Raw genomic sequence first — 26835 nt, 5'->3', positions numbered from 1 at the left:
TTTGATTTCGGTTATTTAAAAACTGGCCTATTCGGTAATTGAAAATCTGGTTCGTTCACCAACCAAACTGATCGAGTGCTAGTCTCATCAATGAAAGGGATGATCATTTAAGTATTACACCCAAAGACATTTTTTTGCTATATTTTGATTACCATTTGAGGCGGCGTGAAGTTTTCCAACCTTTGAGCATGCATCATCGCCGTTCCAAATGACCCGACGGTGATTGAATTTTGCGCAAAACTTCCAAAATGGTTGTTGCGGGAAGAGCTACATACTTTGCACATCACCGTGCTATACAATAGAGCAGTTGGATCTTGCGAGCCCCATGTGCATAGCACCAGATCCATTTAAAAAAACTTTAATGGATGAATAACAAGGATAATAACGTACCAAAAATGACCCCTGATGGTGATTCAATTATGGGCCGAAACTTCCAAAACTATGGTTGCGGGAGGAGCTATTCTACATAGTACCATGCTATGCACAGTAGAACCATTGAATCATGTGGACCCCAAATGACCCTGGTGGTGATTCAGTTTTGGCCAAAACTTACAAAATTTTGGTTGCGGGAGAGCGACGGTGCACACTACCGTGTTATACACATGAGTAGAACAGTTGGATCGTGTGAGTCCATATGTACAGCACCGGATGCGTTTAAAAAAACTTGGGTGGATGAATAACACGGATAATAACGTACCATAATTTCACCTGCCAAAATTAATTTTACAAGTCAGGAAAACATGGGAAAATGACTGGGATGCCTCTCCGCGATTGGCCAACATTCTAAAGAAAATAAGAAAGCAGTGTTCTCAATAGAGTTAGATTGATGAACATAAGGAGACAGATTATTTTCAAAATACCTGTAAAAATCAAATTTCACATGCAAGATTCACCATTAACAAAATTTCAAATTAAAATTCTTCCACTCAAATATCAACTACGTGGGCAAGAATCATGTCAAAGAAAGTGGAATGTGATGAGATTGTTCAGTCAATGACCATGTATTAATATCCATGAACAAACAAAACTTAAGAGCTGACTTCTGTGTCTTTGGGGGCCTGACAAATTTCCATCCAAATATAGGATACAACACGGTTAATTTCTCCAAACCAAATATGATCTCTTTTTTTTCTTGTAATAAAATTTCAATTTTCATTTTCCTATTAAATTAATTGCACGTTTCTCATGGATACCTCAGAAAAGATCAGAAGACCATAATATAGGAAACTGGTAAGCAATTCGATTCGAATAAGACCAAAAAAATATAATTTATGAAGTCAACTCAATTTAAAGTTATGTTCTTAACTCAATAATGATCTTCATAAAGTCATCCATTTTACTGAGTCTAAAGTCAAAATGATAGGAAATGATAAAAGGGAAACACATCAAATCTTTTAGTAAAACAATATGAAACATTACTCTCCCACCACAAGATCAGTGAAGAAAATAAATAATACATCATACCGAATTCATGTATTATTCTGACTCTTTTCTTCTGTCACATGTATAATCTGTATAATTTGTTCCGTCTCCATTCTCATCCCACAACCCAGCACACGGATCGGTGTAGATATTCTTCCTATTTTTGTCTAGTATTACACGAGACTGAATCTTGAATATGATCATATACTGTTTTACGAATAATAAAGACCAAAATTTGGATCTCTCTATTAAGAATGCTAGAAAATCTAACCTTTAATCAACAATCCGGGTGTGCTTACTGTATAAATCCTAGGCTGGAACAGAAACCCACCTGGAAGTTAGACTGACAAGCATAAAGACTTGGATAGAATGACTCGTGATTGGGAAAAAAAACTACAAGTAATGTAGCATATAATGTAGCATACCATTTCGTAAATTCACAGGAACAGAGAAGCATCAATGTATTCTCATTGTTTTTTGCAGAAAACGTCTTGAGATCTTTGAATAGCCTGTTGCTGGCAAATTGACAATTAAACTGTTAGCAAGCTTGAAAGGTAAAGTAATCTTGAATTTCAGTAACAAATGACCTGATAAAAACAATAAGGCAAGAATATACAGAATTTGGAAGCCATGAAAAAGAAAATTTGGGTAAGCAGAACATCGAGTGTTTGCAACTAACGATTTATCTCCAAGAAAGTCATAACAGACCAGAGAAGCTCATTGAGAAGCATGAAGTTGTACATTTTTTAACAGAAGAAGAGATCAAGATCAGGTACGCTTGTGACTTGGTTAGGCTCAAATATGTACCATCAGGTTCTTAGACACCACCACATCAAACGAGTGCTGATCGATAAAGATAAAAAAGTCAAAAGCGTCATTTCAGAATACTCACAACGTGGGATGGCGAGATTGATGCCACATTTGTACAGGTACTGACAGAGCTTCACAAATTTATCGCCAAGAAATTGCTGCTGTATACATCCTCTTAATTATTAAACTTAAATCTGACATGCAACTGCTGGCGCTGCCTGCCCAAAGAGGTCTATATTGTTTTCAAAGTCCCCAATTTGATATTGGTTGATTAACTCATCTAAAGTCATGGCATTTGACACCCACCCAAATCTCACCATAGCATCAAGAATTATACCAAGTTCTTCACCATAACCTGCTTTTTTCAAACCGCAGACCAAGGTACTGCAAGTGGCAACGCTGGGCTTACACCCTTCCTCTCTCATTTTATCGAGAGATGCCAACACCTCTGAAGTTTCTCCATTTCCACACCAGGCCCCCATCAATATCTCACTTACCTTTCCTTTTAATAAGCCCTTGTCAAAAAGTTCATTCAAAACCTTAAATGCCTCGTCCGAATTTCCATCTTCATAGTGTGCATCGATAATCAACCGGTACACCACTTCATCAGGCTCAATACCCTTTTCCACCAAGTCATTAAATAGAGCAAGCATCTTGGAACAATCCCCTATTTTTCCATATCCCTGTAGAAGGGATGTGTACGTCACATTTGTGGGCATTATACTCCTGTTTTGCATCTCTAGAAGAAGATTCTCTGCTTCTTTCATCATGCCCTTCTTACTACAATGATCAATTATTATTGTGAAGGTTATGTGATTAGGGATGATTTTCCTATCAACCATGTCTTCCACCAAATCAACTGCTTTAGTCAAGTTTCCTGACTTGCAAAACCCACCAATCAAAGTGTTGAATGTCAGTACAGATGCAATACCCCTCTCCATCATCCTATCGAACACGGACAACGCATTCTCCATATCCCCTTGTTTGCAACAACCATTGACAAGTGAATTGTAAACAAAACCATCAGGCTGAACCCCCATTGACGACATTTCTTCCAATAGTAGAAATGCTTTGTCCAAATTTCCAGACTTGCAGTGTCCATCTATCATTGTGGCATATGTCACCTCATTTGGTTTTAAGCATAGGCCATAGAGTCCAGCAAATACTTCCTCAGCTCTCTTTATCTCACCCGATCTAAACAACCCACCTATTAAGGCATTATAAGTGACAATGTTCGGATTAATGCCCTTCTGATGCATTTCGTCATGAAGCCTGAAAGCCTGAATCATATCACCTTGCCTACAGAAGCCAGAGATGAGGGATGTATAAATGTAAACATCAGGCACCAATCTGTTGTCGCAGAATTTGGAAAAAACTTTCATTGCTTCAATCAATTTCCCATTCTTTGAAAGACCATTTATAAGTACACTGTATAGTTGCACATCTGGAAGCAACCGACGAGCTAGCAAATGATTAAATATAGAAAAGGCCTGTGTTGTGTTCCCGTGTTTGCAGAGACCGTCAATCATGGCTGTATAGTTAAACAGATTTGGAGCTATATTTTGATCAAGCATCTCCATGAAATAACTTTCCGCAATCTTCATTTGCCCTACCTCCATATATCCAGAAACTAAAGCCCCATATGTGAAGGCATTTGGCCTTAATCCCCTCTGCCTCATTTGGGTTAGACAATCCCTAGCTTCTTCGGTCCGTTTCTCCTTGCAAAGGCCAATGATGATGGAATTATAGCAGAAAACATCAGGAAAATTTTCATTTTGCCACATATCATCCAAAATTTTAATTGCCTCTTCATATTTACCATCTTTAACATAAACTTTTATGATGGCCGTGTAGATAACAGCACTGGGTTTTATGCCTACAGCCATCATTTTCTCCAAGAAAAGATTGATCTTTTGGTGATCTCCCAAGCGGCTTAACTCGTTAATTATGGCACCAAAAGTGTATGCAGAAGGTGTCAAGTTTCTTTCATTCATCCAAATCAGCATTTCAGAAACCTTATCCATGTCACTCTCTCGACTATACCCCTCAATCAAATAATTGTATGTCTGGGTTTCAGGACGAATTCCTATTTTAATCATCTCATGTATCAGGTTTACTGCCTTGTCCATGTGGCCACATTTGCTGAGCCCATGAATAACAGCATTATAGGTCACCAAATTCAATTTAATCCCATGTTCAAGCATTGCATCCTTAATTCGAAAAGCATCATCCACAGCACCATCTTTCATGAATCCATTAATCAAGGCTGTATATGCAATATGATCTGGATTCAGGCCTCTTTCACGCATTCCTTCCAAAATCAATTTTGCTTCTAAAGACCTCTTGTGCTTGCAAAACCCATCAATAAGTAATGTATATGTGTAGTTATCAGGGTTCAATCCCATCTCAAGCATTTTCGCCTTTTGCTGCAAGGCCTCATCAACTGCACCAATCCCGCACAACCCTTTGATTAAGACATTATAGGTAACCACATTTGGATCGCATCCATTCTCTTCCATCTCTAGAAGCACCCTTTTAGCTTCGCTTATATTCCCTACCTTGCAATGAGCAGAAATAACACTGGTATAAGTATATACATCGAAATGGATCTTCTTTTCCAGCATTCCCCCATACACCTTCCAGAACAACTCGATCTTATTACACTTCAACAAATCATTCAATAATGAATTACAACACAACAAACTAATATCCATGTCACCACCTTGAACACCAAGAAACACAGAAACAGCCTCACTCCACATGCCATTTTTTCTGTACACATCGATCAAAAGCTCAAACACAACTGGCCTGGACCTAAACCTCTGGCATTCGTTATAAAGATTCAGAATTGAGTTCAAAATATCAGCCACCGAAACCCGGGCCTCTATCATTTCACTCAACACATTAATGGCAGGCGAATAGAGATTAGAGCTGCTCAAAACCAATGCTAGAATGGACAAAGAAAGCAAATTTTGAGGATTACCCAAATGCTGATTGGACCACTTATAGAAATCAAGGAGTCGCCTGGGATGAATCGAAAATTCCGTTCTTTGAAGCACTGAGTTCACCACATCGGAATTAATTCTTTGTGGGATGTGTGAAGATTCCAAAAGGAATTGCCAATTGTTGTGCTTCAAAATCTTGGTGATTTCTGCAGCTGTGACCTCAATCTCTACGGGGCTATGGGAATATCGCCTTGATTTGATGGACACACAAAGCAACCTTATTTTCATGATCAACTGTTTCTGGTGCATCCCCATGGTATAGGTTTCCTGCGAGAATAACGGCACCATTTTCTTGAATTTCCTTATTTCTCTATACGAATCCACAGCACAAATTCGCCATTATAATGTGTACAGAGACCGCAGTGGATATTTTTCTCGAACCAGAAATGCAAGGAAAATTTAGAACTACAGATGGGCCTGGAAATTGGGGCTAACTTTACCGTGAAGCCCATTCTGTTCACTCGTAAATTGAACCTCGGAGTCCATCAAAACGGACCAGCGGGGCGGGCGTTCGCTTTTTTTGCCGAGTTGAAAATTACCAACTTAATTAATAACTTATTTATTTTTTGAGTTGAGACGGGTCGACCCGCAACATACATTAGGTTGGGCAAAATAGGTGGTTTTATTTATTTAATTTTTTTTAAAAAATAAAATTTAGTATTTTTAATTGTGTAATGGACCTTCGCTAATTAAATTAATGTATTACTCTTATTTAAATATAAATCAAATTAACCACGTAAATATTATACAAACACACAACGTATGTAATATATCAATACCTATAAACGTACGGGATCATGGACTTGCTTGGCAGAGACGGATTTATATAAGGGCTGAACTGGACTGTAGCCCAGCCCATTTTTAATACTTTAGCGACGGTTTTTCAAACCGTCGCTAATATTTGCAACGGTTTTTGTAAACCGTCGCCGATGGGGATCGGCGACTGTTTTAATTATACCGTCGCTACTAACGACGGTTTATTCAAAAGTAAATAATAACAGTCGCTATTGACGACAGTTTTTCAAAAAACAGTAGCTAATGGCGACGGTTGATCCAAAAACCGTCGTACATCCGTCCAATCAAGCACATATCCTCTAATCCACCCCACCTTAATTCTACAAAATTTCTCTCCCAAGTCCCAAGCCCTTTAGCGATAGAATAGAATTACGGACTCCCGAAGAAATCGAATTGCTCATCGGCAAGGTAACAATCCAAGTAAGAATCGGCTATACATTTTTTATTTTGTTTTTTTATAGCTTCTTTGTGCGTGATTTGTGGTTTTTGATTGTTTGTTGTTGAGTTGTTTATTGACTATTACTTGTTTATTTGTTTAATAATTATTTTATTCTTGTTTAAGATTATAACTTGAAATATTTCAAAATGGAACATCAATCTGCTGCAAAGAAAGGAAAAACATTGATATCTTCTTTCTTTAAGAAGAGATATCGTCAAGCTAGTGAAGATACTTCAATTCGTACGGTCCTTACAATGCAACATCAATCCAGTGAAAGTCTTCTATTTCCTAATATCCAAATTCCTTCATGTTCCTCTCCTAGAGACGATCATCAGTCTTCGTCTACTTTTATTGAACGAGATCCGGAAAAAAGAAAACAGATATGTGAATATTATGTTAATGTACGAGATGAGATAAGACGTTCATATCTAAATATGGGGCCTTATCAACCAGATATGTTGGAGTATCAAGGTACGAAATTTGGAAGCCAGAATCGTCGTTTTCAGAAAAAATGGTTTCAGAAATTTTATTGGTTGGAGTATTCGCCTTCAACAAATAAGGCATATTGTTTCTATTGCTTTCTTTTCCTGAATGATGTTAATTCATCTAATATCTCGGCATTGGTCAATGAAGGATTTGACAATTGGAAAAGGGTAAACCAAGGAAAAACATGTGCTTTTCTTTCCCATATTGGTTCTGCAGCTTCTTCACCTCATACTATGTGTGAGAGAAGGGCTGAAAATTTGATGAGGCCCTCACAACATATTGATAAAGTGATGCATGCACAATCTAAAGAGGAAAAAGAGAAAAATCGTCTGCATTTGAGCACCTCAATTGTAGTTGTTCGTTGGCTAGCACTTCAAGGTTGTGCTTTTAGAGGTAACGATGAATCTCTATCTTCGTCTAATCGTGGAAATTTTCTTGAATTGATGAAGGCTTTTGAAAAAATGAATATATAAATTGATGAACTTGTGCTTGAGAATGCTCCAAAAAATGCCCAATATATCGCTCCAGAAATTCAGAAAGAGATTTTAAATATTATGGCCAATAGAGTACGAAAGATGGTTCGTGAAGAAGTTGGAGATAAATACTTCTGTATTCTTGTTGATGAAGCCTGAGATATATCTAAACGAGAGCAAATGGCCATTATATTGAGGTTTGTGAACAATCATGGGATCTTGACAGAAAGATTTTTTGCCATCAAAAGTGTTAGTGACACTACCTCAATGAATTTGAAAAATGAGATATCAAATGTTCTTGTTCATCATGATCTCCATGTTAAGAAAATCAGAGGCCAAGGATATGATGGTGCTAGCAATATGCGTGGAGCCTGGAATGGACTTCAAGCATTATTTCTCAAAGATTGTCCCTATGCATACTATGTCCACTGTTTTGCACATCGTTTACAACTGACATTGGTTTCTGCAGCTAAGGATGTTAGTGTTATTTGGGAATTCTTTTCTCATTTGGACAATATTGTTAATATTGTTACTTCTTCTACTAAGCGCATTGCTGAATTACATACTGCACAAAGAAATGAAATTGAGTATATGTTGTCAATTGGAGAACGTGATTCTGGAAGTGGTGCAAACCAGATTGGTAATTTGCAACGAGCAGGAGCTACTCGTTGGAGTTCTCACTATGATTCGGTAAAAAGCTTGATAGGTATGTACACTGCAACTTGCAAAGTTTTTGAAGTTTTCAGTGATCATTCTCCAAATGGAAGAGCTAAGGCTGAAGTTCGGGGGATTTACAGAAACATGACAAGCTTTGAATTTGTGTTTATTTTGCACTTAATGCATAAAATTATGAGAACAACAGATACTCTTTGTCAAATTCTTCAAAAAAAATCTCAAGACATTTTGACTGCTATCACATTTGTCACTACTACCAAAACTTGCCTTCAAGAATTTAGAGAATGTGGGTGGAATGAATTTCTTCAGGAAGTTAAAGTTTTTTGCTCAAGAAATGAAATTGTTGTGCCTGATCTTGATTGTCTATATAAGATTGGACGTTCCTGTCGGCAAACTACAATAGAACATCATTACCACTTTGATGTTTTTAATGCAACAATAGATTTCATTTTGATGGAGTTAAATACTCGGTTCAATGAGTCATCGGTGGAACTTCTTTCTCTTAGTACAGCTTTAGATCCTAAAAATTCATTTGACTCATTTAACAGTGATGATATTTGCAAGCTTGCGAAGAAGTTTTATCCTGAAGATTTCACAGATCAATAAATTGTTACTTTGGATAATGAATTGATACATTATAAACTTGATGTGATGCAGAATTTAAAGGTTTCTACACTTGTTGAGTTGTGTCAGCAATTGACCGAGAGTGGACGGTCAAGTGTTTATGTTATGTTGACTAGATTGATTCATCTTGTTTTGACATTACCTGTGTCTACTGCCACTACTGAGCGAGCTTTTTCAGCAATGAAGCATGTGAAGACGGCACTTCGCAATAAAATGGAGGATGACTTTCTTGCCGATTGTTTGACACTCTATATTGAACGAGATTTAGCTAAACATATTGATGTAAATTCTATTATTGATGAATTTTATGTTTTAAAATCTCGTAGGGCACAACTTTGTTGAACGATATAATGTAATTTTTTTTTAATAATATATAACTTATTTGGTCCCACTCGTTATCAATGGGATCAGGGGTACTTCCAGCAAGAGATATATCGAAGAGTTAGTGCCGGGCTAGCAGAAAATCAAAGTTTATCAGAAGTCTGGTCTAAAATTCCTGAAAAATTAACTTTTATTCCTGGATCCGTCCATGTTGCTTGGTCCTTTTGGATGCATGATACAATTGAGTTTTAGCACGTGCCTATTTGTTCGAAATTTACTTAATTGACTACCGTGCATAGGTTACTGTATAATTCATTAAACATAGAAGAAATTTAAAAATAATAAATTTTATTATGAATATAATAATTTAATTTTATGAAACAATATGTTATGTTATGAAATTATATAAAATAAAATATGATTATTTTCAACAAACCATGCACGTGGTCGTGTTTACATTTTTACTATAATAATAATAATAATAATAATAATAATAATAACTTATTATTAAAAAAAATGATTGCATATCTCACGAGCCAAACAGGGTATGCATATTTACATTAACTTTTTCTATTTGTTGTTTATTTAAAATTTCGGCAAAAACTTGTGTGAGACGGTCTCACGGGTCATATTTGTGAGACGAATCTCTTATTTGGGTCACCCATGAAAAAATATTACTTTTTATGCTAAGAGTATTACTTTTTATTGTGAATATGGGTAGGGTTGACCCGTCTCACAGATTATGATCCGTGAGACGGTCTCACATGAGATTCACTCTAAAATTTCTTATATATGATTCTTAATGTAGTTCTGGATAACATTAAAATTTGGTATTTTTCAGTCACAAACTTTTTAGAGTATTTACTATAATACAAAGTCATTCAAACTAAAATGACCATTAAAAACATAAATACTTTTTGAAAATGTGATTTTTCTTATAATTTTATTAACTATGGGTAATTATAAAAAAATTATTCTATAACATTTAGAAAATAAAATTGTTTTGAAAGTTTCAATAAAATATGCTCGCGTTTAAAACTCTTTTTTATGAGTTAGATTGAATCCGAAATTTATATCATAAAATTGATCTGTAAGATAATTAATCATAAAATTTTATTTGTTATAAGAGTCGATTTACATGCAACGGAGGATAGACCAATATTAGACAGAGGAAACATTTGTATTTTTATTTTTTAAAATATAAAAAAATAATAGTTATTATATATATATATATATCTTTTACTATTTATTAAGTTTAAGCACCACATAGAAACTGACGGTGTCTTGGTCTGTTTTCTAATAACCCCAAATTACCCCTGTACCTGCCCACGTTCTGCTATTTTTCCTTCTTAAATCACTTTTTCTCTTTTCAATTACAGATTGTATTTTTTCCCCTCAATCCACACGGATTATTTCACCCTGCCCGTGTAGGCAGTGCCTGCACGGGAAGGGAACGGTCCGGATCACTCCACATGAGTGATCCGGGCCCACCACCATATATTAAAAAAAAAAAAAATTGGCTCGAAAAAATCCGAGCCGTTAGATCTACCCTGCGGGCAGTGATCACACACTTTTCTCAACTCAAACATCACCCTCTCAGACAGAGAAATCGGAACAACAGTTTCTCTGAAACAGAAAATTTGCAAATCAAGATGGTTGTTGCTTCTTCTTCGTCTATCAAAAATTATCAACCCCATCGTCTGTTTCTTTTTCTTCCAATACAATTTTTTTTTTCAAAAAAACCCTACAACACTGTTGATTGCGAAAATATTCGGTCGTAGCTTCTGCACGAAGTCGATTTCCTCATACAGAGCGAGACTCGTGGTAGCAGATGCGGTGATCGTGGGAAAATTGAATGGGGATTTGGAAGCCGAGTCGAGAAAATTTTGGCATTATTTTTCGGCTAGATTTTTGAAGGATTTTTCTCGGTGCCATTACAATAACCCACACAACATGATTGATACGGTGCGTCACAATCAATTCCACTTGATAGTCGTACGAGAAAATCTTACCAAAACCACGTTTTCTTATTTAGTTTGCTTCAATTGTTGATATGTTTCCATTCATTATTCCATCATTTAATTTGAATCAACCCCGCGTTAGAGAAAAACACAAAGATAAAAAAAAAATCTATTGTGCACCAGATTTTACTTTAAATCTGGTGCACGTACCAGTATTTCTCACGGTAAGTTTCTGTATTTTCCTCATCTAGACTCAGTTATTTGTTTTTTACCGGTCGAGAATCAGTTATTTGTTTTTCACCGGTCAACTATGTATCGATTGAGTGAGTATAAAATCTGTTTAGATGTGAGAGGAGACATAAATTTGGTTGAGATTCTGTTTGATGATTTAGGTTTTGACTCAACACCCTTTTACCTGTTTCTGGAGTAAAATGATTCGGGGATGCTGAGAAAGTAATGGAATTTAATTTCTCAAGGATCAAATTGATTCAACCAGACCACAAGCTTACCTTTATTCATTGGTTCAAGCTCTGCATCACGATGTTACTAATTGGCTAATTATGATAGAGTTACTCCATTATTTGCTCACTTATATTTATATCCTTCGCTACTGCAGGACTTTGGACACAGTCTAATGGTTGATGACTATCAAGGTTGATACTTTGGATTTGTTTCCATGCATTTCGATAAGATCTTACCTTATGCAATATTGATCTCATTTTCTCTATAAATTTGTTTGCTTGGTTTCTTCGGCAATGTCATGTTCAGTCAACTTAATCACCATTCCCTTGAATTTTGTTATGGACCATGTAAAGAAGCCAATAACACAGGACTTCCAGTTATTGTTATTGAACATGCATGTTCTGCTGCTTTTTTGTGATCACTAGCATGGTTTATCGATGAATTCAAGTTACTCAGCGGTAGATCCCAAATGCTTATTTCTATTTGTTATGTGAACTTTAGTTTTATTATTTATTTGATTGATATTCAATTTATCTTCATAACATTTAATTTTCTCATGGTTTTCTTCTCTATAGCACTCCTCGACAGAGGCTGGAGACGATCTGGCTGTTTTTTGTACAAGCCGGAGATGGAAGAAAACATGTTGCCCCTCTTATACCATCCGTCTTAAGGCCAGCGATTTTATTCTTTCAAAAGAACAAATTCGAGTATCAAAAAGAATGCAAAGGTATACTCATATTAACATAAATTATTGTCTGTAAGGTGCGCATTTTTCTCAACTGTACTGTAGACGAGTTTTAAATCCAGCAACAATAGTCAAAAAGTTTTCATGTTCTGATTGATGCATATTTGCATGATTATCTGCAAATTCAGATGTTTACATGTACACAATATGAGGTTTACATTTTGCACTTGGTATTAATTCATGATTAATATCACCATGAATAAAAATTCATAATTCAAATGATTATGCGCGGTCAACTCAAGAAATGAATATGTATCATCGATTGCTGATCAAGATAATGATGCCACTATATCTTGAGTTGAGTGGACGATGCAAGAAGCAAGAAACACTTGCAAGGTTTCAAATGTTCAGTCCTTCGTGATATTTAATTGGAAGATTAAAGTAAAAGTTTTAACTTTTTAATCACAAAATAACTTCTCAAGTTTTTATACAAATTGTAAATGGACATATTAGAATCAAAAAATTACTTCTGAGAATTTATGGAATAACCAAAATTGAGTAGTGGACATATTTTTTAGGTTTCTTGATGGCAAACTAGAGGTGAAAAATTCAGTTGAGTTAATTGGTGAGACAGAAGCTTCTGAGGGATCTTGCTGTAGTTTACATAAATCGAATAAAAGTTTTGATGCAACGGATTCAATGAAAGTTGATTTTAAAGGTAAGGAGAAGGCCCATCTGTTTATATATTCCTTATCAGGTGAGATTGATCATGCGGTACAGTTATGCATGGAGAATGGGGAGCTTTCCTCTGATTTCCAGTTGCCAAAGGCATCTGTCAAAAGAGTTGCTCCTGCTAAAAGAAAGTTGCAAGCAGTCATGCTCGAAGATCTCATATTCTCCTGCAATATTGCATTCCAGATTGCAGCTACTTTAAGACGGACGAGGAAGGATGTTGACGTTGTGAAGTCATCTGAACATGGCTCGGGGGTAAAGAGAGATTCATCCGAGCTCTCTCCCAAGACGATTGCAGAAATTTTGGCGAACCATTTAAAGCAGCAGGCATAATCTTTTGGTTTGTCTATGATTCAACTCATATGATTCATGTGCAAAACATTTTTTTATTGTCTAATTGTCGTTTGGATTTGAGACTTTGCCCTCACAGTGACATCATTACTCAATGATTCAAAAATTATAATTTATCTTTGTCTAATATTTTTTGAGATCCAAAAATTATAATTTATCTTTCATATATTGTTGAACATTACATATAAAATATTGTATGATTTATAATATCAATACTTCCACCAAAGTCATTACGTTCTCATAAACGTGTGTTTTTCTCTCTGAGAAAGCAATGTGTTATGACAAATTAAATTTAAATAACGCATTTGCATTTGTTTCATAATCAGTTAGTTATTCTTTGTTTTCTATCATTAGTTATTTCATTGATTATTTTCATCCTTCTGATCTATTTAATTTTGTAAAAAATATCATGTTTCTCTTCGTACAAAATATGTTATATGAAACTAAATCCAGTGTTTAAGATCGTGTTTGAAACATATGAAATTAATGGGTTTCCTTCCAACTAATAGAGTTGTAACTCAATTAATAAATTGAACAAGTTGCACTCGATTCTTCATCTTTTTCAAATAATCCAATATATTTTTGAATTATGTTCATCTAAGATCCAACTTTGGAAACAAATTTAATATTTTGCATGTGCAAAGAGATTGATCGCTGGGATTTAAGGACCCTTAACCAATTTTCTATACTCTTCGGTCTTCACCGTTCAGAGCCTCTACATGTTTTACTATTGTGTTTCTATTCCTTGAAGAGCTTGCTCAAGTATGTTAAACTTAAGTTTATAAATGTTTTTGTTTAATGTTCAGGTTATCAATTTTAGGTTTTCTTAATTTGTTTCTATTTGTTAGTTTTCACAATCCTTTTCATTTCTTGAGTATTAATAAGATGTTATACTATTATTTTAATTCAAGCGACATGATATCAGGGAGAGATGGAGTCATGAGATTTTCAGTTTCTCCGACTACAGGCAATTCAGATTCATGCTGTTAGCGCATCGCCATCATCCAGGGGCGGAGCTAGAATTTTGAATCAGTGTAACTTATCACCACAGCGGTCGTTTTTGCAACGAACGGAAGAGGAATTGGCCCACTTATATTTATAGACCCTATTAATTTTATTTCCGAAGTGTAGAAGGCTTTTAAAAAAAATTGGCCCACTTATATTAATAAACACTATTTATTATTTTTGGCCCACATTTATAAATATTATTTTTTTTGGGCCCAGTGTGGGCAGCAGCCCACACTGGGCCTTAATAAGCTCCGCCCCTGCCATCATCGAATATGACTATTATCTTACATGGATTTATTTTATTGTGGAATCCATATGAAATTCAGATAAATATACGTTAGAATGAAAGGAAACGTGTGTCTGAAAGTATAAATATTATTTATTTGTTACGTTACACATGAAACGCGTGTGCAAATGTACGTTAGAATAAAAGGAAAAGTATGTTTGAATGTATAACTATTATTTATTTGTTACGTTACATATGCAAACGCGTGCATCGTCACCTATAAGAAAAACACAAAAGCTAATAACTCAAATAACTTTCTTTTGCACTCATCCTATATAAGGCTTTTTGTGTTTGGACATGTAACATGTCATGAAATTCACTTCAATTTTGTGTAAGATCTAATGTTATCAATAGTTATGTCGTTTCAATTGTTTGACAAGATACACTTACTATTTTAGACCTTCTTCAATCTTTGCATAATGTTACCTCTTAGCATACTTATATAACTTATTGTATCCTTAATATTCACGTACAACGTTATATACACATCGTACTTTAATAAAAATGTTTCGGTGTCATGGTGTTGTAATATCACGAATATTTAATATATTAGCTCAATATTCATGACACACGCAACGCGTGTGCCTCGATGGCTAGTATATATATATGTGTGTGTATATATCAGCAGTGATACTTTGCTCACCCTTTAATGAGCGACCATAGGCGCCAACTGCTAGCTGCAATTTTTCTTTAAAAAAAAAAGCAAAACAAATCTAAAAAGATGAGACTCATTACACGCTCAGATTTCAAAAAGAAATTGGGCGACTTTTGAACACTCATTTAACGCACCGAAGGGTGAAAAGCTTCTCGGTCGTGCTCTTTTCGATGAAAAAGATCAACGATTCTTAAATCATAAGGGGTATGTCATATGATTTTAAAAAATTTCCAACAAAATTTTTTAGTTTCTGGATTTCTAAATTCTCTGGATTGCACTGAATTTATTATGTGAAACTCGATTTAGGTTTATCTAAATTCTAGAACGTGAAACCTGCTGAAATAACATGTGCTTCCTCCAGTGTTTAGTGAAATTCAATTTAGGTCTATAAGTATTTGATGAGATTGCAAGGGAACATAGCAGGGTGTTGAGATTAGAACCGGATGTAAGTCAAATATTTCATTTGTGAAAAAACAAAACATTTCATATTATCCGTCAAAAGATCTTATTCAAGATTCCAAATAAAATTCTTAATTAGTTATTCAGATAGGTTGCCCAAAGCAACAATTATTTTTGGTTGACTAAGAATTTCATATTCAAGCATCGGCAATGTACAAGCAATCTCATAAACAAACAATACTATGCTATGTTCCCATGTATAAACAACACTCTACTATGTTCCCTTGCAGTCTCATCAAATACTTATAGACCTAAATCAAATTTCACTAAACATTGGAAGAAGCGCACGATATTTCAGCAGGTTTATATTTCAAGAATTTAGATAAACTTAAATCGAGTTTCACATAATAAATTCAGCGCAACCCATAAAATTTAAAAATCTAGAAACCATAAAATTTTGTTGGAAATTCTTTAAAATCATATGACATACATCTTCTGATTTAAGAATCGTGGATCTTTTTCACCAGAAAGAGCATGGCCGAGAAGCTTTTCACCCTTCGGTGCATGAAATGAGTGTTCGAAAGTCGTCCAATTCTTTTATGAAATTTGAACGTGTAATAAGTCTCATCTTTTTAAATTTTGTTTTGCGTTTTTTTAAAATAAAAATAAAAAAGTGCAGCTGGCGTTTTTTAAAAAATAAAAATAAAAAATTACAGATGACGCCTGTGGTCGCTCGTTAAAGGGTGAGTAGGGTACTACTGCTATATATATATATACTAGGAATGTACACGTGTGATGCACGTAGGTGACTAATAATGAAAAATATAATCACGAGAATTAGATAATATTTAAATTCGTTTGAATAACATCATTTTATAAATATTTATCAATCTAAATATATCAAAACACAATACATAAAAATACAACATGACAATAAATCATATATATTCAATTATTTATATGATATTTTTCAATCCGCGACATAATACAGCTCTCTTAAATAATAAATCAGCAAAAATATTTTTAATTCAAAATGAAAAAAAAAATACAATAATCAAAACTAAAATAGAGTACACATAGACAAACGTCAAATAAAATTATCTTAATTACTAAATATCATAATAATGTTAAAATAAAATCATTAAACTTGTTATTAAAGTAAATATCACTTTTACTTTTGCTAAATTTTAACACATTGCGGATTTTATTTAATTTTTATTTTTTTTATGACATTTTTCAATCCGCGACATAATACAGCTCTCTTAAATAATAAATCAGCAAAAATATTTTTAATTCAAAAATGTTAAAAAATACAATAATCAAAACTAAAATTTACTTAAATAGAGTACACATAGACAAACGTCAAATAAAATTATCTTAATTACTAAATATCATAATAATGTTAAAATAAAATCATTAAACTTGTTATTAAGGTAAATATCACTTTTGTTTTTGCTAATTTTTAACATATTGCGAATTTTATTTAATTTTTCTTTTTTAAAAAAACATATTATAGATAATTAATTTTATATCAGAATCAATTATTTATAAATTAATATTGGTAATTAATAATTTAAGAGAATAACATTTTAACATAATACCACTCAAATAAATATATATAGTAAAAAAACATATAAAAATAAAATATGTAAAATTTTAATATATAACAAATGATAATAAATTAATATTGGTGATTAATAATTTAAGAGAAATAACATTTTAACATAATACCGCTCAAATAAATATATATAGTAAAAAACATATATAAATAAAATAATATGTAATACTCAGTTAAAAAATTTTATATGTAAAATTGTAATATATAACAAATGATAATAAACTATCAATATAATTCATATTCATTATAAGGATTATATTGATTAAATTTTTTTAAAGATTATATCATAAATTTATTTAAAAGTTAGAAAAAAAAGAATGTGTATTAATGTCCAAATATATCCAAGATGAATAATGAATCACAAAAATTGACTAAAAATGTAAATAAATAATTTTTTTACATAAAATTTAGAAAATAAAGAAGAATGTGAATTAATGTCCAAATCCATCTACGATGAACAATGAATCACCAAAAAACCCATAAAAAGACATATTAATTTAATTTGCTAACTTAAATGAACAAAGAAATGTAAAAAAATATTTTTTTTGGCATAAAATTTAAGAAATAAAGAGGAATGTGTATTAATGTCCAAATTCATTTAAGATGAACAATAAATTACAAAAAAAAAACCCTTAAAGTAACTTAATAATTTAATTGGCCAACTTAGTTAATAAGGACATATAAAGAAATTCACAATTGAAGTTGTATATTTATATGTATGTTAGATTTCATTCGTTCAATTATATCCAAGTCTCATTTGCGTTTATCTTCCTTGCTCATTTTGAAAATGAGATTATGGCGTGTGGTGGTCATAAACTTATAATTAAGTTATAAATTTATTAAAATATGTTTTATTGTTTTTTAATTCGTTTACATAAAATAACTAAATCAATTACTCTATTGTATAATGTTTAATGGGTTTTTTACAAATCAATTTTCATATATTTAATGTATTTCACACTTACATATATTATATATTATAATTTTTGCACTTGATAATTAAGAGTCGTTTCAACAAAATTATAGTCACGTTATTTTAGACAATAATAATGTAAATACGACATTTTTGGGGATAAAAAATGTGCCTAATCCGTTCATCAAATAAACATATCAAAAAGATCGCACTCTTGCTGAAGAAGGAGTTGCGTTACTAGAAAAATTTTGAGACAAGGAGGAATAAAACAACAAAGGTATCATAAATTCATAAACAAGTTAATAAGAGATTGGGAAACGAACCATGCAAGTTGAAAGAGTGAGCTTCAGTACTATTAAAAAGAAATTTTGTTTAATTCAGACATAGCCAGATGAAATGCAGATCCTCGAAATCTTGTGAGAAACTCATACCACGCCATGGAAGGCCGCAGAATCCAATAGGATCGATTTGATTTGGTCGGGGTGAAGGTCTTGGCCTTGTTTACATTGCTGAAAACACAAGGAAATCGTAGTTGAGTCGACTAATACTTTATCATGCATGTTGCAGGATTAGTAAGGAGTAAATGGGTGGTTACCTCCGCTCGAAAAATATCTAATGCAAACCCATTGAAGCAGCTAATAACAGCTTGCTGAATGTCCAGGCCGAGGTTGTCCAGAGCCCTCATAGTCGAGAGTAAAAGCCCAGGCCTGCGGCCACAGAACATATGGATTTTCACCGCTCTCCCTTCTCTTAGCCTCACCTCAACCTATTGATAATTTTGCAAGGAGAAAGCAATTTCCTCATTTAATAAAAAAGACTAATCTTCGGGACAGAAAAGTGTTTGCTGAGAGACCTCCTACCTTAGCCGGTTGTCCAGTTGGGATCGAGCCTGGACTTGGGAATGTAGCTGGGGGGTGAAGTTCTTCTTTAACAAGAGTCGAAAGTCGGGGACCAGTGGGTGTCACCGGATAGAAAGTAGATGATGGAGTTGGAGAGGAGCTAGAAGGGGTCGATTCCAGCTCATTATGGATGTCGTTGATCTTTTGAAGCAGTTCCTTCAAGTAATCAATTGCATCCCCAAGTATAGATGCCCTGTCCATCTTTGGGAAGAATGGCGTCAAAATTGTCAGTATTAATTCGTTTATACGCTACCAAACTATGGATTATCTAATTATAAGCAACTAAAACCCTGAAAAACATGTGATTCTTCCCTTCTCAATCCTGAACAAAAATTAATCTTCAGCAAAAGAGGTCATGAAGAATAATCGGTCAAAGCATGATTTCCAAGTATGTAGCATCTTACTTTAGTATCATAGGTATCTTGGAGTTACAGAAAGCAAAGAGTACAACTTCTTAGTTTGCTAGCAAAAACTGTTGACTAATATTTATATTTTGCATTGGAGTCCACGTGACAAGATAAACAAATTTAGTGCTTATCTAATCCCACATGCAAATGAAGAAATAAATTTGAAATGGTCCACGTCCAATCAACAGCTTTCAAACAACACATAATTTGCTGTCAGCGTTTCAAAGTGTAAGATGGCATTTGAATCAGTTCATAGATTCCATGTGAGTAAATTAAATGCCATCACACAACTTTAATATAGATACCTCTCAAATCAAAATATGCCAATCACAAACTGATACCCATTAATGATTAAACACAAAGAAGATACTAACTTCACATGAAATCAAAAACAAATAAAATAACAAGATGGCTCACACAGAGAATGGAAAAGCTAATGAAAACATGTCGGAATCATTCACGAGAAATTTGCAGCAAAGAATTTCATACCTTGCTGATCTTTGGAACAACTGACCTCAACATGTAAAGCCTATCATTGAGCTTCTTCCTCCGGCGCCTTTCAGCCATCAAATTCTTAGCTGGGAGTCCCTTCTTCTTCCCACCCTTCACAGTGATATTTGCATTTGAGCCATTTCCACCATTTTTACCACTCCCTTCCACCTTATTAACACCACAATTCTCCAAGAATTGATCATCAGAGTCATAATTCAGGTTAGATTCCTCGATGCTCACATCATTCCCACCACATAGTTTCCTCCCTTATCATATTCTTCCATAAAAGTTGAACTATTTGGAGACATCAAGCTCATTTCATTTAACTCGTCATCTAAATTCAAAGACCCCACATTTTTGCTATCATTATCGGTAAGATTCTTCCTCAGGGCAGCCCTCTTCTGGAAAAGAGTAGGCCGTGCTCCAAGCGAGGCAAAATTTTCAAGTGGCTTCAAAATCTTGAACCTATTGAACAAGGAATTTCCCTGCATCAAGCTTTCCCCATGCCCAAACGCACCAAATCCACCACTTCCTTGGGGAAATTGGAGAAAATTATCAGCGGAGCTCGAATTAAAAGCACCAAACTGTGCCTGAGCACTCAAATCACTGAAACCATCACCAAGAATCCCACCGCCCCTATTCAAAACATTTTCAAGATACCCATTCCCGTAACCCAAATCAAACCCTCCCTCCAAAGTAGCGTTGTTAAGCATCGGGTTCATTAAATACTTCGGGGGCAGAAAATAGTTTACCCGATCACACTGATCAAGATTACTGAAAACTGAAGCTGAAGTTGGGGAACAAGACGCGGAAGAATCCACTGTCTGTAAAAACAGCCGACTGCTGTCAGCTTCAGGAAATCCTGATGAAAACGAGATACCAGTAATGCTCCCTAGGTGGTTGCCGGTGGTGCCTGTGGCGGAACCTCCGCTCCCGCCGATGTACCAGTCATCCTCTGCAGCTCCAATCATGGACTTAAAATTCGAAAGCACACCTATTTCCGTCACTTCTTCATTCTCCAGCCCACCATCTTCATTAATTGTTTGAGCCCATGATTCCGTTTCACCCCCTCCCGTACCATCTTCAGCCCAAACCATGCCAGGCAACATCCTGCGAATTTCTTGATTTAACAAGCTTTATAGAAAAAGAAAAAGAAAAAAGCAAAAGACTAACAACTTCTCAAAAGGGTGACTCTGAATCAAAGAGATGAGTCCGAAGACTACACACGAGAAGAGAGAGACTGGGGAGAAGAGGGAATGTGGCGGAAAGAAGAGGGAAATGGTAGACAAATGAAGTGTCTCTGCATTTATCTCGACGACACACAACAAAAAATTATAGGCTGTTCTCTGTTATGTCATTGTACATAGGGACTGGTAAACCAGAGTACCAGACCATTTTTTTATTATTATCTTTTTTCTATTTTTGTCAAAATGTATTAAATTTTAATTAAATAATTCTCAATAATTTGTCATCATAGGATATATGGCAAAACTGTAAACATGTGTGTTTTCGATTTGATTGTGATTTCTTTTTAAAAAATCGTTGAACATAGTTCAAACATTAACATATAATTTTTTTAGAATCATATGCACAACACAAGTCAAAGACTCTTGAAAGTTTTCAACTTTGTGAGAAAGTTGATTAAATTTGTTCCATATTGATGTCAACTTTGATAACTTCATTATATATTTTTATTGTTGTGATATCATGTTAGAGAGATGATATTAAAATATTAATTTTATTCTATTTAATAATTTTGTATTTTAAATAATATAATAAAAATACACATAATTGAAAAAATTACAATAACACATAATTAAATTCTAGAAATCATAAGTAATTTTAAAAAAAATAAAATAATTAAATTAAAAAAGGAGATGATTTAAAAAATACACATGATTAAAAATAAGTTTATATATAGAAAAATACTTGAATTTTAAAAATCCGTTCGTAATTTTTGTAAAAGTAAAAAAATTAGAATTTCTTTATAAATTTTTTCTAATTTTTTTAAAATTTTAAATAATTTTTTTAAAATATTTAAAACGGATTAACAGACAGACCAATATGATCGTTTACAAATTTTTTTTAAAAAAATAGGTAAACTCTCTGCGCGAAACCCATTAACACCACCGCGCACGGCCTTCGCCCCCCTGCCAAGGGGCAAGGACGACGCACTTCTTCCTAAGCCAGCCCCTTGGACAGGCCCCAAGCCTAGAAAGAAAGATGGTTGGAAATATTTTCAACAAGTAAAGAACTCCCGAGCTAGAAATTCATTTCAAAAGAATTAACGAAAACTAATACCCAAATTTAAATAATCTATTTGAGCAAAGTGAGAATATCTAATAATTATCGGGGTAATTAATTGCAATCATACTAGTTAAATAGTAAGACGTGTTACCGAGATTGTTAGCTCTTACGATTTTTAAATAGTATCAACTACATACGTTGATATATTTAATATAGAGTAGATCTCTTGTGAGATGATCTCACAGATCATTATCTGTGAGACGAGTCAATCATACTCATATTCACAATAAAAAATAATAATTGGAGCATAAAATATAATACTCTTTCATGAATGAACCAAATAGATATCTGTCTCATAAAATACGACCTGTGAGACCGTCTCACGCAAACTTTTGTCTTTAATATATTCAAAGAGTGTTTGCAAGTTTTAAAACAATAAGTTTGTAATCTGAAGAGATAATGGTAATGATTTAACTAACTTATTTGTATTCGATATCTCACTAGTTATGTGGATGACTTTTATTCTATAATTCTCTCTTTTATGACATTTAAAGTTGAATAATATTAACATTTAGTAACTAAAATAGTTTCATTTTTTTTTTGGTTTATTGACAAAAAACTTTCCCTTCCGCATACGAAATTGTTGCTAATTTAAGAGAGTATACGTAGGAGAAGTTGCTTTCAATTATTTACCAACTAAATCTACCCACGTTAAGACCGTGGACTATTCATGTCGTATAAAACATGGATTTTAGTACTTCCCTATTGGTACACTTGTCTGCTCCATTGTTCACAAATTTTACGCAAATTTGATTGTGCCTTAGTTGTTTGGTTCGCGTGATTATTTAACCAACTCAATCCCTCCTATGAATGATTAGGTTATATTATGTAGATTAAAATAATACCTCCTCATACCCTAGGATTATTTATCTCACTCTTAATACCTCATATTTTTCCAATTTTACCCTTCTCTTAAATTCAAACTCACCACCACTTCCCGCCACCGACCGCCGCCTCCACGACCGCCGCCGGCCGACCCCCGACGGACCGCCGACCGCGGCCGAGCACCGGCAGACCGGCGACGAACTGCCGATTGCCGGCCGAACACCGGCCGACAGCCGGTTAGCGACGGTTTGCAAAAAATCCGTCGCAAATAGCGACGGTTTTGTTATAAACCGTCGCAAAATGTCAAATTTTTAGTAATTAAAATAATTCAAAACTAGATCGGCGACAGTTTCTTAAAAAACCGTCGCTATTAGCGACGGTTTTTCAGAATCCGTCGCTAATTTCCGGCAGCCGTCTCCGACAGTCTCACCCACCGATTAGGTAAATTATAATGTAGTTTGAGGATATTTACTGTGAGACGATCTAAAGTATTTTTGTTCATGAGACGGTTTAATTATGTCATATTTATAATAAAAACTAATACTTTTGATATAAAATTTAATATTTTTTCATGCATGATGCAAATAGAATGTCTGTATCACAAAGTTGACATGTAAGACGATTTCACACGAGTTTTTGTGATTGAGAAAGTACATCGGGATTGAAAATTGTAGAAAACATAGAATTTTTAATAGCATCTTGTCTAATAAGTAGTTGTACCACACACTATATATATTTATGCATTGCCTTATCATGATCATATACTATTTATATCATGTGTATTTTGAATATGTTCCACGATTTGTATATATATATACGAAAAATATGAACTTGTCGAACTCTTACAAGATCGAATGATCGGATTCTAGACAATATGTGCATGAATTAGGAGATGCATTCTAAAGTGTGTCCAATTTCATCGTGCAAGTTTACAAGAAAAATGGATCAAATGTATAATTCTGACATTTTAAATAAAAAGGGTGTAAATCTATCAATTTTATTAATCTAAATTGAGAGTGTTATTATTTAACATGTTAGTACACTGATTATTAATTTAAAATTTAATTGCTTGTGCACGAGATTAGAGAAATGAATTGGTTCTAGACTTTTAATGACTTTTGCGGAGTTTAAAAGCCTAGAGATATTTAATCTAGACTTTTATATATTTTATAAAATTTTAGTGACATACCACATGATTTTTAAAAACTCTACAAATGTGTAGAGGTAATCAAAATGTCAAAGACTTTTAATGATTTCATAAAATTCCATTAAATATAATAATTAGCTAGATATTAAGGTACAACTATAAAATGTCAAAAAATGCTTTTTATTCAATCTACATGTTTCGATGATCATTTAATTGAGAAATATCTTAAAGTCAAATACTCACTTTCATTTATATTAAAAATAATATCAATACAAACACTAATTAACTCATTCTTTTCTCCCACGTATATTTTTCCTTTTCCTTTTAACTTTTTAAAAATGTATTTTTAATTGCAAAATAAAGTATTTAAAATCAAAATAATTAACATCGTTCATTTTATTTTTCGAGTTCTAGTCACAAATATTTGCGAAATTTAAAATTATATTTATTAAATATTTAACAATAATTTATTACATTACATGGCAAAAAATAAATTATATTTTATTGGTTCATAAATTGAAAATGATGACAATTGTTTTTAATAAATAAAATTTAGTTTTTTTTGTTAATTAATGTATAACATTTTATGTTTAATTAATTTTTTTTATACTTTTAGCTAACCTACATCTTAATTTTAATTATAACAAAATTCATATATATTTTGATAGTGAATAAAAAAAATTATTCACTTGAATATAATATATATGTATGTGATTGATTGATAGAGTGATCATTAGCAAAGATTTTCATATATGAGTATTACATGTCATTAGATTGCTAAATTCTTGTGACGGTCAAAAAAATAATGCTTACGTATAGCTGTTTAACAAAACACGCACGACACAATTTTTTTTCAATATATATGTGTTATTTCAGAAGAATATGACATAACTTCTCAAGTTTTTTCAAGTGCAAATATTTCAAGTATTATTGAGCTTATTAAAATATTTAAACCATCATTAGGTGATGCTTTTTTCATATTAGGTGCACATATCATATTTTAAATTTGTGTATTCAAGGCGAACTAAAAAATTTATCATCACATGTTCAACCAATTAGAAATGCAAATCATTATTTATGAACAAACCTAAAAATTAAAAGGTTCGAACTGGACCTGAAACCAATAGTTAACAGACTTGAATCGTCAGTTCCATGACTTAGAAACAGTCACGAGCGTGCCAATTAAGAGTCGAGATTGTGCCGACACAGACCCGGACCGGACCTAGCCGTATCCAGGTCTACATGAGTGAACTCTATGTAACCAAATCAAAATTAAGACCATTCAATCTTTCATATGAATAACAACCTCGTACTAGTATTTCATTAACCGACATCAACAAACAAAATAACACGACACTTTATCTAATGACGAGATGTCAAAATGAGTTAGATATGTCGAATTCTACCACATAGTGGTGGATTAATCTGGTTGTGGGCCGACCAATCCTAACCTATCAAATTATACACAATTATTAGGTCTCTTGTGACAATATCACATATTTTTATTCGTAAGACGGATCAATTTTATTAATTTTTTAAAAAAATAATATTTTTGAGATAAAAAATAATAGTTTTTCATTGATTATCTAAATAAAATATTTCTATCATAAAAATAATCTCGTAATTTGTTGTGATACACAATTGACTAATCTCGTCAGACCAACTCGTAACACTACCTAAAATAGACGACTTTAGTTGATAATTTTGCAGTGGGCTGGACGTAAGGGAAAACACAAGGGGAAAGCGTGAAGATAAATCCATGAAGAACGACTGAGCAGCCATTTATTTTCACAATATCTATATTTTACCCTCTCTTCTGGATAAATTCAGCCGACCCTCTTCTCGAACACCTGGTTAGTCTCCATATTTCTGTTCTTTCCCCCTCCTTGATTCTGTAAGTGATTCTTCAATACTGTTCATGTATGCGATGCGTTGATGTTCTTGGCTCCATTAATTTAAATGGATTTCAGTTTAATTTAGGGCTTTCTTAAAGATTGGAGCTCTGTGTTAATTTGGGTTTTGTTGAAAATAATTGATTGCCGAGAAGTTTGAGATGTCATGGTTGTATTGAATATAGATTGTTCAATTGGTTGGTTTTGTGAAATTATTTTCATTGTATTGATGTTATTGGTTCGATGTCTCTATGTAGGTTTCAGTTCAATTGAGTGTTTTGTTTGAAGATTGGAGCCTTTTGTTTATTTGGTATTTGTTTAAAATAATGGACTGGTAAAAGTTTGTAATTTCTCGGTAGTATTGATCGTTGAATTGGTTGCTTTTATGAAATTAATTCTGGGCAGTGCTTCAATATTGATGAAATGGTAGAGGTTTGTTTATCTACTGCGCACTTGTTTATGGATTATGTGAGCTGGCACTATGCAGTAGAGATTAAGTTTAATTCGATATTAATTAGTATTATTATGATTATTATTATTATTTTGTCTATCTATATGTGGGAACAAAATTGCATATAAAACTTGTCCTCAGGTAAGCTCTGGATGGTATTTTGCTTTTTTTTTTTTTTGCATTGATTCCTGGAATGATGTTTTTTTCTTGTTCAGTCGTGTGTTTGCTTTTGCATTGTAAATTGCATGGTTGCTATTCGATTTAGAAATAAACTAGGATTATTGAATATTTGAAT

The 26835-nt window shown here is 33.4% G+C and overlaps 4 protein-coding genes across 10 annotated transcripts; 2 read left to right on the top strand and 2 right to left on the bottom strand.

The window, feature by feature from the left end:
* Positions 1-216: 216 nt before the first annotated feature.
* On the bottom strand, positions 217-5636 carry LOC140808591 (uncharacterized). Of its 6 annotated transcripts, none has more exons than XM_073165675.1 (4): positions 4248-5636; positions 2315-4169; positions 1848-1937; positions 1694-1753 (listed from the first exon to the last, which is right to left on the bottom strand). In XM_073165675.1, exons 1-2 carry the CDS (start codon positions 5523-5525, stop codon positions 2421-2423), a joined length of 3027 nt encoding a protein of 1008 aa, XP_073021776.1. In that variant the 5' UTR covers positions 5526-5636; the 3' UTR covers positions 1694-1753; positions 1848-1937; positions 2315-2420. The 6 variants fall into 6 exon arrangements, with proteins under 6 accessions (XP_073021775.1, XP_073021776.1, XP_073021777.1 ...); XM_073165676.1 differs by having other exon boundaries at positions 2315-5114; positions 5216-5325; XM_073165674.1 differs by lacking the exon at positions 1694-1753 and adding an exon at positions 217-708 and having other exon boundaries at positions 2315-5636.
* Positions 5637-6617: 981 nt separating this feature from the next.
* On the top strand, positions 6618-7430 carry LOC140810479 (uncharacterized). The gene has a single exon (XM_073168329.1). It carries the CDS (start codon positions 6618-6620, stop codon positions 7428-7430), a length of 813 nt encoding a protein of 270 aa, XP_073024430.1.
* Positions 7431-10628: 3198 nt separating this feature from the next.
* On the top strand, positions 10629-13347 carry LOC140809603 (arginyl-tRNA--protein transferase 1-like). 2 transcript variants are annotated; one of them, XM_073167292.1, is made up of 4 exons: positions 10629-11015; positions 11628-11664; positions 12049-12200; positions 12737-13347. In XM_073167292.1, exons 2-4 carry the CDS (start codon positions 11653-11655, stop codon positions 13221-13223), a joined length of 651 nt encoding a protein of 216 aa, XP_073023393.1. In that variant the 5' UTR covers positions 10629-11015; positions 11628-11652; the 3' UTR covers positions 13224-13347. The 2 variants fall into 2 exon arrangements, with proteins under 2 accessions (XP_073023393.1, XP_073023394.1); XM_073167293.1 differs by lacking the exon at positions 11628-11664.
* A 5037-nt stretch (positions 13348-18384) lies between these two features.
* Positions 18385-21244, bottom strand: LOC140809452 (transcription factor ICE1-like). Its single transcript, XM_073167077.1, is given in 6 exon segments — positions 18385-18629; positions 18716-18886; positions 18981-19220; positions 19916-20184; positions 20187-21028; positions 21092-21244. Coding segments are annotated over 5 exon segments (1605 nt in total). The 5' UTR covers position 21028; positions 21092-21244; the 3' UTR covers positions 18385-18545.
* Between the last annotated feature and the right edge of the window lie 5591 nt (positions 21245-26835).

The sequence above is a fragment of the Primulina eburnea genome, chromosome 13 (genome assembly GCF_022965805.1).
Source record: "Primulina eburnea isolate SZY01 chromosome 13, ASM2296580v1, whole genome shotgun sequence".
Taxonomy (NCBI): Eukaryota; Viridiplantae; Streptophyta; class Magnoliopsida; order Lamiales; family Gesneriaceae; genus Primulina; species Primulina eburnea.
The sequence above is the reverse complement of the archived record's forward strand: the minus strand, read 5'-3'. Positions and strand labels throughout refer to the sequence as shown.